General features: G+C 41.9%; 1 protein-coding gene across 1 annotated transcript in view; it reads left to right on the top strand.

The window, feature by feature from the left end:
• GABBR2 (gamma-aminobutyric acid type B receptor subunit 2) overlaps positions 1-12,953 on the top strand; it is a 360,010-nt gene that overhangs the window by 176,083 nt on the left and 170,974 nt on the right. Inside the window, exon 4 of the mRNA XM_061201103.1 lies at positions 120-221. Coding sequence (XP_061057086.1) covers positions 120-221 — 102 coding nt within the window. The remainder of the gene's footprint in view (positions 1-119; positions 222-12,953) is intronic.

Consider the following 12,953-nt stretch of genomic DNA (forward strand, 5'->3'; position numbering starts at 1 on the left):
TGTGCGTCGATGGAGAAAATCACCCTGCCCATTTGAGCCACTTCCCAGGACGACCCCTCTGAACTGGCCCTTCCTGTGGCCGCCAGCACACCCACCCTCTGCTTTCTCTTTGCTGGCAGGTGAGGAACGACCTGACCGGGGTTCTGTATGGTGAGGACATCGAGATTTCAGACACTGAGAGCTTCTCCAATGATCCCTGCACCAGTGTCAAAAAGCTTAAGGTAGGTGCAGCTGGCCACAGCCCAGAGGACAGACTGACCGCATGCTCCTGGGGTTCCCCAAATCCCCTGACTTTGAAGGAGTCTCGAATTCAGGCTGTTTCATTTCATCCTTGACATCTGACATATGAGGAGAAGCTCTCAGAAGCTGGCTTCCCTTGGCTGTCCCCAGTGTTGGTTGTCCAGCACTGGCCAGAGGTCTGATTGCCAGGTGCACAGCCATGTGGAGCTTGCTGGGTGATTCTGTATCTCTCAACCCAGCCTGAGAGGCAACCAGGGCGCAATTATTATCACGTCTGTTGTGAAGAGGCTCAGAGAGAGGAACTCTCTTGCCCAAACCCACAGCAAGGAAGTACTGTTGTTGGGACTGAAAGCTCAGGCTCCTGACCCCCTCCAGTGACACTCACTCCAGGAACAGAAGGGTCAACTAGATGTTTGCCCAGTTGTAAGTAGTTCCTAACTGTCATCTGTCCATTCATTCCCCAAACTCTCTCAAACACCGTGTTTGTGCCAGACACTCTCCTGGGCTCACAGACACCGTCAGGCCTGCCAATGTCCTCAGGTCACTCAGAGCTGGTAAGGAAGGCAGATACCTCTCAGGGGAACCAGGAACCGAGGGGCTGGGGAACAAAGGGAGGAAGTGACTCATCCCTCCCGGGGGAGGGTTCAGACAAGGCTCCGCCACAGAGGATGGGCAGGAATGAGACCTGCAGGGTGAATATCAAAGGGCAGGACAGCCATGCTCACTGTGCACTTGGGATCAGCAGGAATTCCAGGAGGCTGGAGTATCGGGGTGGGGCCATGGGAAAGATGCTGAGGCCGAAAACAGAATTTGGAGCCAGTTTCCATGAGCCTTGGATGTTGAGCTAAGAAGTTTGATCTTTTATCCTGAGGGCAGTGGGGAGCTGCTGGGGGATTATAAGCAGGTACAGACATAGTTAGAGCTGTCACCTTACTCTTCCATTCGTCATGCCCACATTGAAAGTCTCCTGAGGCCCCAGATGCCAACTGCTGACATGTCCCTTCTCTCTTGGGCTGGTCCCAGGTTATAACAATCAGAGCAGGTGGCAGTTTAGAGCTCATGAAGCCCTCAGTTCACATATGGGGAGACTGAGACCCAGAGATGGGGAGCAGGGGAGCAGAGCACCAGTTGTTTGTCACCTGCTCAGGAGCAGATACCACATCTGCATTGACATTTCAGCCCTGGGAGCCTCTGCAGATGAGGAAACCGTAGCTAGGGAGGGCCTGCTAGCAGCCTAGGTGTCTGGGGCTGGATCTGCCCAGCTCTTCCCCCACAGACGATGTGGCCTGAGGGTGGAGTCAGGCTGTGCAGAGGCCCGGAGGATCAGAGGAGTGGAGTGCCTGCTCTGCAGGGACCACTTGGGGTGGGGCTGGGGTGGACGGGGCTCTGGTGCTGCACTGACATTCTCCTGCCACACACAGTGTCTCCCCAGGGTGGGCACTGGAAATAGCTTCCTGCACCTCAGAGGCCCAGCGGAATTCTGTGGGCTTTAAAATTTAAAGAACCTTTATGTGTGGAGCAGACGCATTAGTTGAAAGTCTACAAGAAACTGGAGATGGATGGAACTGGGTGCTCTGCTCATCAGCCAACTAATTCCAACAGAAGCAGGAGTGATATGAACGCTGATGAAAACAGCAGCTGGCCTTTCCAGTGCATTGAGCAAGGGCCAGGCCCCCCTGCAGAGCCCTTGACCTTCACTTGCCCATTCAGCCCTCCCCAGAGCCCTGGGACAGAGAGAATTTTTGTATCCCCGTTTCACAGATGGGGAGCTTGAGCCTCAACGAGGTTAAGAACTCACCCCTAGTCACCCAGCTGGAAAGTGGTGCATTGGAATTCAAACTCAGATCTGGGCAATGCCATGCCAGCTTCTCCACCGCCCCACACAGCTGCAGTTCTGAGAAAGGATTCCAGCATCACATAAGCCCGGGAGAGCAGAGCCAAGGACAGCATGCTCAGGCTGTTGGCAAAGGATCCCCTCTGTGTGGAGTGCTCTTCCCCCAGAACCTGCATGGCTCCTTCTTGCATCTTCTTCTAGTCTTTTCTCAGTTGTCCCCTTTTCCCAGAGGCTTTATTTAAAATTTAAATCCCTGCCCCTCGCACTCCCACCCCCCCTTTCTGCTAATTTTCTCCATTTCACTGATGGACATCTGTATCAGTGTCCCGGGGCTGCCATAGCAAAGCACCACAAACTAGGTGGCTTAAAACAACAGAAGTTTATTCTCTCACACCTTGAGGCCAGAAGTCCAAGGTCAAGATGTCGACAAGGCTATGCTCTCTAGCAGCCTTGGAGACTCTTCCGTACCTTTCTCTAAGCTTCTAGTATCACTGGCAATCCTTGATGTTCCTTGGCTTGTGGCTGTGTAACTCCAGTCTTTGCCTTCACTGACATTTCCCCCTTTTCTCTTCACATCATCTTATTAGGACACTAGTCATGTGGGATTAAGAGCCTACCCTACTCCAATATGACCTTATCTTAACTAATTTCATCTACAACGACCCTGTTTTCAACTAAGGTCACATTCTGAGGTATTGGGAGTTAGGATTTCTACATATCTTTGGGAGATACAGATTAACCCACGATAATATCTGACCTCCTATTCATTTTACCCAGTTGTTTTGTCATCTGTCTCCTCCCACTAGGATGTAAGCTCTAGGAGGCAGCAGTTTCTGTCTGTCTTGGTCACTGTTTTATTCCCCAGCACCTGGAACCAAACCTAATTTGCTCAACACATTTGCTGAGTGTGTGTAAACAAAATACCAAGTCTGGACAGACAAAACTAACAGAGAACACAAGGATAAAATACTCAGGAACAAAGAAAATTAACTTCTGGAAAGCTTAGAGAAAAAGCAAATCTTTGGTTTGCTCTGGGATAAGATAGAGAAGGAAGTACAGAGGACAAGGAAGATAACTAAATAGCAACTAGCAGAATTAAAATCTGCATTGGAGGTAGTAGAGAGCAGAGTTAATGCCAAGGAAGCTAAAAATCAGTAATATGGAGGACAAACTTGAATTGCTTTGCCAGAATTCAGAGGAAATGGTCAAAGAGATCAGTCTAATGAGAGGAAAGATAAGTTATGGACACTGGAGAAGGGAGATCCTAAGGGAAAACTGGGACAAATGAAACAGAACCAAAATCAAAAACAAAACAGGAATCTCAGTATCAACAAGCACAACTACCACCCAGATCTTGGTTTCTAATACCACTCTCCATGAAAAGGAACCAGGGCTCCTTGGAGAAATGCCTGACTCTAGGACTGGGACAGGAAACGTACAAGATGATCCTGGAGCATCTTGTAGTGCCAGAAAGTTAAGGACGTGCTCAAACCACATCAACAACACACACTGATGGAGGTGTGTCAGAAGAGTACAGCAGCCAACTGAAAGAGCCACTGAAAGAGCTCCCAGTGGCCAAAGCTGGGACATTTGAGCAATAAAATAAAAGTGGTGTTGGATTATAACCCAAAGTATAAAACAGATACTCATGATTGAGTAAGTAAATGGGAGAGAATAGACAAATCTCCTATGCCAAAGAATTCCAAATAATTTGTGTAGATATTTCAGGCCCAAGGAGGTAGAGCAGAACTACCCACTTGTTAAGTGACTTCCTTCCAAAGAGCACAGGATGAAAAGGGGGGAAAAGAAGAGTAACTTTAGAGTGGAAGAATCTGACAACTACCTCAACCAGTTGACCAAGGTCAGCATCAACAGTGATAAGTCATGTTGATAGTATGTACATTTGATATGATGTGGTGAGAAGGGCACTTTACCTCTGTGTTCTTCCTCCCCAAAACCTATAAATCCAGTCTAACCATGAGAAAAACATTAGGTAAATTCTAGTTGCAGGCCATCCTGCAAAATACCTGACCAATGCTCCTCAAAACTGTCTAGGTCTTCAAAACTAAGGAATGTCTAAGCCAAAAGTAGCCTACAGAGACATGACAATGATATATAATGTGGTATCCTGAATGGGATCCAGGAATAGAAAAAGGACACTAGAGAAAAGAACTAAGGGTATCTGAATAAAGTATGAGCTTTAGTTAATAATGAATTGATATTGATTCATTATTTATAACAAATGTACTATATTAACGTAAGATGTTAATAATAGGGGAAACTGGGTGAGGACATATGGGAACTCTATATACTCTCTTTGTGATTTTTCCATAAATCTAAAACTATTCTCAAATAAGAAGTTTACTTAAAAAAAAAATAGGTGACAAACTTAAGTGGGCTCAAGAGAGATCTACTAGATTGGACCGTACCAAATTGCCGATATTCAACCATTTTGAAATTACAAAGTCAACAGTTTCATAAGGAAATGTGCAGACTGTATGTGCAGTCTAGCTGGCCTTTCTGCATTCTAGCAGAATTGGTGAATAGAGAGTAATACCCAGACACATTTTGTCAGAAGTTTTGAAATACAAACAGAAAGGGGAAAATCTACAAGTATCTAGCCCAGAAAAAAACAAATTTCCCACAAAGGTGCAAAACCAGGCCACCTCGACTCCCTTGCAACATTCAATCCCAGAGATGATGGAGCAGCTGGGAGACATTCTCCGATGTGTGAGACTCACATGATGTACTACTAGCCAGTGCCCTTCTTGAAGTTAATCCTTAAAGTCCTTTATCAGCCTGCCGAGAACGATAGCAAACTTTATAGCTGAGGTCATGACAGAAGCAGGTGAGCAGGGATCACAAAAGCCCGTGGAGAGAGAGCTAAGTAGTCATTATAAAAAGTTGTTATAAAAGTGTATGCAGATGCAGAAATTCATTTTGAAAGCAAACGTGCATATACATGCAATGCAAATAGATACTGTAATAACAGTAATTGAGATATAAAAACCCAAATTCCATTAACAGAGCCAAAGAAGTGAGTAAAAAAAAAATTGGGTGCTAAACTCCTGGTCTTAAGTAGGAGAGGGACTCAAAAGAGACTATTTTGCTTATGAGTTTCATAATTAGAAAAATATAAGTTAAAAAAGGCTTTGAATAACTTAACGGTAAATATGCTATGATACAAACAGAACCTGAAGCTCCTGAAACATGGAAGATAAAAGCAAAGAAAATCTAGTCCACATATCAAAAAACAGAAAGCAAATGTGAAAACCAGAAAGTATAAACTAAAACTGCAGACCAAATGTAGTCATTCTGACCATAAATTCAAATAGGTCAAACTCCCTATGAAGAGGCAAAGACTTTCAGATTGTGTTTTGAAGAACTAACTATAGTTATATTTACAACACAGTGACACAGAAAGGTCAAAGGTAAAAGTCAGGCAAAAGTATATCAAGCAAACCAAACTGCAGCAAGGATCCAGTGTTCACATTAGAATAAAGAGAATTCAAGGTACAGGTGTTAAACAGGATTAAGGAAGTCGTTTTCTATAGATAAGGGTACAATTCACCCTGAGAATAGCACACTCATGGACCATTATTGCTATAAATTACATCTCACTGAAATATATAAAGAAAAGCCTGTTAAAATACAAAGGAGAATTGACACAAACACAATAGTATTGGGAGCCACAGCATCTCTCTCTCAGTCTTGGACAGATCAGCCAGGCAAAAATAAGCAAGAACATAGAGGAACTGAATAATGGAATTAATCAGGCTGATTTAGCAGATATGTATCAAAGTTTGTCTAAAGGAAAGTCAGGAATAAAACCATCTCTGTGTGATGAAGACCCCAGGCCTTTAAGCTCACTCTGGGCCTGTTTCAGTCAGGGGCCTTTAATGTTAACTGTTGCCAGTCTGGGCTGGGAGGTCATCCCTTGAAGAGCCCTGGGTATTCCCATGGTGCCCACACTGAAGCACCAGGCTTTATGGGGGTGAGCGCCAGGCTCCAGACGTGCGCCTCTGTTCATTTTGAAACCACAGAATGCATTCCAGGCCTTAGTAGAGCATAAGTTCTTCTGTCTAGGCATGGAAAGAATTCAACAAGAGGCAGAGTGACAGGTAAGGAAAGAGTTTATTAGTATAGAGCGCTGTGAGAGATACAAGCAGGAAGGCAAGGGAGTGCCGTGCCGAGAACTTAGTGGCCAAGGTTTTATTATCAAAGGAAAAGCGGGGAGGTGAAGAACGTCCCCATCTTCCTCGTTCTTGAGTAGACGTCAAGCTTCCATCATCACTTCCTCCTCCATGTCAGGTAAGGGAGTTTTCTTGTCCTACATGGTCAAACCGGGACTGTCGTGGTGCTATGAAAATGAGCAAAAAGGCAGTAAAATACACTAAAATATGGTAGATTATCTCAGGTTTCAGTATAATGTCATCTTTTCCCTATATATATATATATTTAACATTTTTATTGGAGTATAATTGCTTTACAATGGTGTGTTAGTTTCTGCTTTATAACAAAGTGAATCAGCTATACGTATACATATATCCCCATATCTCCTCCCTCTTGCGTCTCCCTCCCACCCTCCCAATCCCACCCCTCTAGGTGGTCACAAAGCACCAGGCTGATCTCCCTGTGCTATGTGGCTGCTTCCCATTAGCTGTCAGTTTTACATTTGGCAGTGTATATATGTCCATGCCACTCTCTCACTTCGTCCCAGCTCCCCATGTCCTCAAGTCCATTTTCTACCTCTGCGTCTTTATTCCTGTCCTGCCCCTAGGTTCTTCAGAACCTTTTTTTTTTTTTTTTAGATTCCATATATATGTGTTACCATACGGTATTTGTTTTTCTCTTTCTGACTTACTTCACTCTGTATGACAGACTCTAGGTCCATCCACCTCACTACAAAACTCAGTTTCGTTTCTTTTTATGCTGAGTAATAGTCCATTGTATATATGTGTCACATCTTCTTTACCCATTCATCTGTTGATGGACACTTAGGTTGCTTCCATGTCCTGGCTATTGTAAATAGAGCTGCAGTGAACATTGTGATACATGACTCTTTTTGAATTATGGTTTTCTCAGGATATATGCCCAGTAGTGGGATGGCTGGGTCATATGGTAGTTCTATTTTTAGTTTTTTAAGGAACCTCCATACTGTTCTCCATAGTGGCTGTATCAATTTACATTCCCACCAACAGTGCAAGAGGGTTCCCTTTTCTCCACACCCTCTCCAGCATTTATTGTTTCTAGATTTTTTGAGGATGGTCATTCTGACCGATGTGAGGTGATACCTCATTGTAGTTTTGATTGGCATTTCTCTAATGATTAGTGATGTTGAGCATCCTTTCATGTGTTTGTTGGCAATCTGTTTGTCTTCTTTGGAGAAATGTCTATTTAGGTCTTCTGCCGATTTTTGGATTGGGTTGTTTGTTTTTTTGATATTGAGCTGCATGAGCTGCTTGTAAATTTTGGAGATTAATCCTTTGCCAGTTGCTTCATTTGCAAATATTTTCTCCCATTCTGAGGGTTGTCTTTTCATCTTATGTTTTCCTGCGCTGTGCAAAAGCTTTTAAGTTTCATTAGGTCCCATTTGTTTATTTTTGTTATTATTTCCATTTCTCTAGAAGGTGGGTCAAAAAGGATCTTGCTGTGATTTATGCCATAGAATGTTCTGCCTATGTTTTCCTCCAAGAGTTTTATAGTGTCTGGCCTTACATTTAGGTCTTTAATCCATTTTGAGTTTATTTTTGTGTATGGTGTTAAGGAGTGTTCTAATTTCATTCTTTTACTTGTAGCTGTCCAGTTTTCCCAGCACCACTTATTGAAGAGGCTGTCTTTTCTCCGTTGTATATTCTTGCCTCCTTTATCAAAGATAAGGTGACCATATGTGCGTGGGTTTATCTCTGGGCTTTCTATCCTGTTCCAGTGATCTATATTTCTGTTTTTGTGCCAGTACCATACTGTCTTGATTACTGTAGCTTTGTAGTATAGTCTGAAGTCCAGGAGCCTGATTCCTCCAGCTCCGTTTTTCTTTCTCAAGATTGCTTTGGCTATTCGGGGTCTTTTGTGTTTCCATACAAATTGTGAAATTTTTTGTTCTAGTTCTGTGAAAAATGCCATTGGTAGTGTGATAAGGATTGCATTGAATCTGTAGATTGCTTTGGGTAGTATAGTCGTTTTCACAATGTTGATTCTTCCAATACAAGAACATGGTATATCTCTCCATCTGTTTGTATCATCTTTAATTTCTTTCATCAGTGTCTTATAGTTTTTTGCATACAGGTCTTTTGTCTCCTTAGGTAGGTTTATTCCTAGGTATTTTATTCTTTTTGTTGCAGTGCTAAATGGGAGTGTTTCCTTAATTTCTCATTCAGATTTTTCATCATTAGTGTATAGGAATGCAAGAGATTTCTGTGCATTAATTTTGTATCCTGCTACTTTGCCAAATTCATTGATTAGCTCTAGTAGTTTTCTGGTAGCATCTTTAGGATTCTCTATGTATAGAATCATGTCATCTGCAAACAGTGACAGCTTTACTTCTTCTTTTCTGATTTGGATTCCTTTGATTTCTTTTTCTTCTCTGATTGCTGTGGCTAAAACTTCCAAAACTATGTTGAATAATAGTGGTGAGAGTGGACAACCTTGTCTTGTTCCTGATCTTAGAGGAAATGGTTTCAGTTTTTCACCATTGAGAACGATGTTGGCTCTGGGTTTGTCATATATAGCCTTTACTAAATTCCCTCTATGCCTACTTTCTGGAGGGTTTTTATCGTAAATGGGTGTTGAATTTTGTCGAAAGCTTTTTCTGCATCTATTGAGATGATCATATGGTTTTTCTCCTTTAATCTGTTAATATGGTTTATCACATTGTTTGATTTGCATATATTTAAGAATCCTTGCATTCCTGGGATAAACCCCACTTAGTCATGGTGTATGATCCTTTTAATGTGCTGTTGGATTCTGTTTGCTAGTATTTTGTTGAGGATTTTTGCATCTATGTTCATCAGTGATATTGGCCTGTAGTTTTCTTTCTTTGTGATCTTTGTATGGTTTTGTATCAGGGTGATGGTGGCCTCATAGAATGAGTTGGGGAGTGTTCCTCCCTCTGCTATATTCTGGAAGAGTTTGAGAAGGATAGGTGGTAACTCTTCTCTAAATGTTTGATAGAATTCACCAGTGAAGCCATCTGGTCCAGGGCTTTTGTTTGTTGGAAGATTTTTAATCACAGTCGCAATTTCAGTGCTTGTGATTGGTCTGTTTATATTTTCTGTTTCTTCCTGGTTCAGTCTTGGAAGGTTGTGCATTTCTAAGAATTTGTCCATTTCTTCCAGGTTGTCCATTTTATTGGCATATAGTTGCTTGTAGTAATCTCTCATGATCCTTTGTATTTCTGCAGTGTCAGTTGTTACTTATCCTTTTTCATTTCTAATTCTATGGATTTGAGTCTTCTCCCTTTTTTTCTTGATGAGTCTGCCTAGTGGTTTATCAATTCTGTTTATCTTCTCAAAGAACCAGCTTTTAGCTTTACTGATCTTAGCTATTGTTTCCTTCATTTCTTTTTCATTTATTTCTGATCTGATCTTTATGCTTTCTTTCCTTCTGCTAAGTTTGGGGAGTTTTTTGTTCTTCTCTCTCTAATTGTTTTAGGTGTAAGGTTAGGTTGTTTATTTGAGTTGTTTCTTGTTTCTTGAGGTAGGATTGTATTGCTATAAACTTCCCTCTTAGAACTGCTTTTGCTGCATCCCATAGGTTTTGGGTCGTCGTGTTTTCATTGTCATTTGTTTCTAGGTATTTTTTGATTTCCTCTTTGATTTCTTCAGTGGTCTCTTGGTTATTTAGTAGTGTATTGTTTAGCCTCCATGTGTTTGTATTTTTTACAGTTTTTTTCCTGTAATTGATATCTAGCCTCATAGGATTGTGGTTGGAGAAGATACTTGATACGATTTCAATTTTCTTAAATTTACCAAGGCTTGATTTGTGACCTAAGATATGATCTGTCCTGGAAAATGTTCCATGAGCACTTGAGAAGAAGGTGTATTCTGTTGGTTTTGGATGGAATGTCCTATAAATATCAATTAAGTCCATCTTGTTTAATGTATCATTTAAAGCTTGTGTTTCCTTATTTATTTTCGTTTTGGATGATCTGCCCATTGGTGTAAGTGGGGTGTTACAGTCCCCTACTATGATTGTGTTACTGTCGATTTCCTCTTTTATGGCTGTTAGCATTTGCCTTACGTATTGAGGTGCTCCTATGTTGGGTGCATAAATATTTACAATTGTTATATCTTCTTCTTGGATTGATCCCTTGATCATTATATAGTGTCCTTCTTTGTCTCTTGTAATCGTCTTTATTTTAAAGTCTGTTTTGTCTGATATGAGAATTGCTACTCCAGCGTTGTTTTGATTTCCATTTGCATGCAATATGTTTTTCCATCCCCTCACTTTCAGTCTGTATGTGTCTCTAGGTCTGAAGTGGGTTTCTTGTAAGCAGCATAAATACGGGTCTTGTTTTTGTATCCATTCCGCCAGTCTATGTCTTTTGGTTGGAGCATTTAATCCATTTACATTTAAGGTAGTTATTGATATGTATGTTCCTATTACCATTTTCTTAATTGTTTTGGGTTTGTTATTGTAGGTCTTTTCCTTCCTCGTGTTTCCTGCCTAGAGAAGTTCCTTTAGCATTTGTCGTAAAGCTGGTTTGGTGGTGCTGAATTCTCTTAGCTTTTGCTTGTCTATAAAGGTTTTAATTTCTCTGTCAAATCTGAATGAGATCCTTGCTGAGTAGAGTAATCTTGGTTGTAGGTTTTTCCGCTTCATCACTTTAAATATGTCCTGCCACTCCCTTCTGGCTTGCAGAGTTTCTGCTGAAAGATCAGCTGTTAACCTTATGGGGATTCCCTTGTATGTTATTTGTTGTTTTTCCTTTGCCGCTTTTAATATTTTTTCTTTGTATTTAATTTTTGATAGTTTGATTAATATGTGTCTTGGTGTGTTTCTCCTTGGATTTATCCTGTATGGGACTTTCTGTGCTTCCTGGACTTGACTGACTATTTCCTTTCCCATATTAGGGAAGTTTTCAAGTATAATGTCTTCAAATATTTTCTCAGTCCCTTTCTTTTTCTCTTCTCCTTCTGGGACCCCTATAATTCTAATGTTGGTGCATTTAATGTTGTCCCAGAGGTCTCTGAGACTGTCCTCAATTCTTTTCATTCTTTTTTCTTTATTCTGCTCTGCGGTAGTTATTTCCACTATTTTATCTTCCAGGTCACTTATCCGTGCTTCTGCCTCAGTTATTCTGCTATTGATTCCTTCTAGAGAATATTTAATTTCATTTATTGTGTTGTTCATCATTGTTTGTTTGCTCTTTAGTTCTTCTAGGTCCTAGTTAAATGTTTCTTGTATTTTCTCCATTCTATTTCCACGATTTTGGATCATCTTTACTATCATTACTCTGAATTCTTTTTCGGGTAGACTGCCTATTTCCTCTTCATTTGTTATGTCTGGTGGGTTTTTACCTTGCTCCTTCATCCGCTGTGTGTTTCTCTGTCTTCTCATTTTGCTTAACTTACTGTGTTTGGTGTCTCCTTTTCGCTGGCTCCAGGTTCGTAGTTCCCTTTGTTTTTGGTTTCTTCCCCCAGTGGGTAAGGTTGGTTCAGTGAGTTGTGTAGGCTTCCTGGTGTAGGGGACTGGTGTCTGTGTTCTGGTGGATGAGGCTGGATCTTGTCTTTCTGGTGGGCAGGACCATGTCCAGTGGTGTGTTTTGGGGTGTTTGCGACCTTATTATGATTTTAGGCAGCCTCTCTGCTAATGGGTGGGGTTGTGTTCCTGTCTTGCTAGTTGTTTGGCATGGGGTGTCCAGCACTGTAGCTTGCTGGTCGTTGAGTGGAGCTGGGTCTTAACGTTGAGATGGAGATCTCTTGGAGACCTTTTGCCATTTGATATTATGTGGAGCCGGGAGGTCTCTGGTGGACCAGTGTCCTGAACTCGGCTCTCCCACCTCAGAGGCACAGGCCTGACACCCGTCTGGAGCACCAAGACCCTGTTAGCCACACGGCTGTGCCAAGCCAGACTCTGGTCCAACCTTGCCTATGTTTTTGTTTTTATTGTGCATAGAGGAGCATGTCCTAGGAGTCATTAACTTACTGACCTCCCTGGGCAGGATGTGGGTCTCATTCCACCATTGTTTTATTGTTTTGGGGCATGTCTCATGCTTCTATTGCATGGTTTTGTTGCTAGGCAAGCCTGCTTTCTGGAGTGATTATTCACTTACAGGGTCTCCCTTACTTTTTTCTTTTACTTATGATACCTTAGTGGGATTAACTATTTAATCATTTGCTTTGTCCCTTTACTCTGTCCCTATCAATTTCAGTTGCTTTATTGGCCTTCCGTGGAGCAGCCCCCAACCCATCATTCAGGATTCAGACTCCAGGAAAATCTCCCTATTTTATAAATCAGCTGATTAGCAACCTTATTTCCATCTGCAATGTTAATTCCCCCTTGGCATGTCACACAGCATATTCACAGGTTCCAGGGATTAGAACATGGACATCTTTGGGGAGCCATTATTCTATCACAGGAAGACCACAAAGATAGGTCTTGAGGGGGACTGTTCCCCACTTTGCTTCATGGGAAGGTCCTAGTGGGAATTACCCCACCCCCACGGGCCAGGAATCCAGCCTGACTGCCTGAACCTGAGGTTCATACCAGCACCCCGAGGGGATGCAAAGCTACAGAATAAATGTAGCGCATCTTCCCAGCAGGCCAGTTTTGCTCAGAGACATGGGAAGAAAAAGCATTATTTTTATCTTAAGATAAACATAGATATGTTATTGGAAGGCTAAATATACATGAAGTTTCAAGATAAAATAATAAACTT

The sequence above is a fragment of the Eubalaena glacialis genome, chromosome 9, assembly GCF_028564815.1.
Source record: "Eubalaena glacialis isolate mEubGla1 chromosome 9, mEubGla1.1.hap2.+ XY, whole genome shotgun sequence".
In the NCBI taxonomy this organism is placed as follows: Eukaryota; Metazoa; Chordata; class Mammalia; order Artiodactyla; family Balaenidae; genus Eubalaena; species Eubalaena glacialis.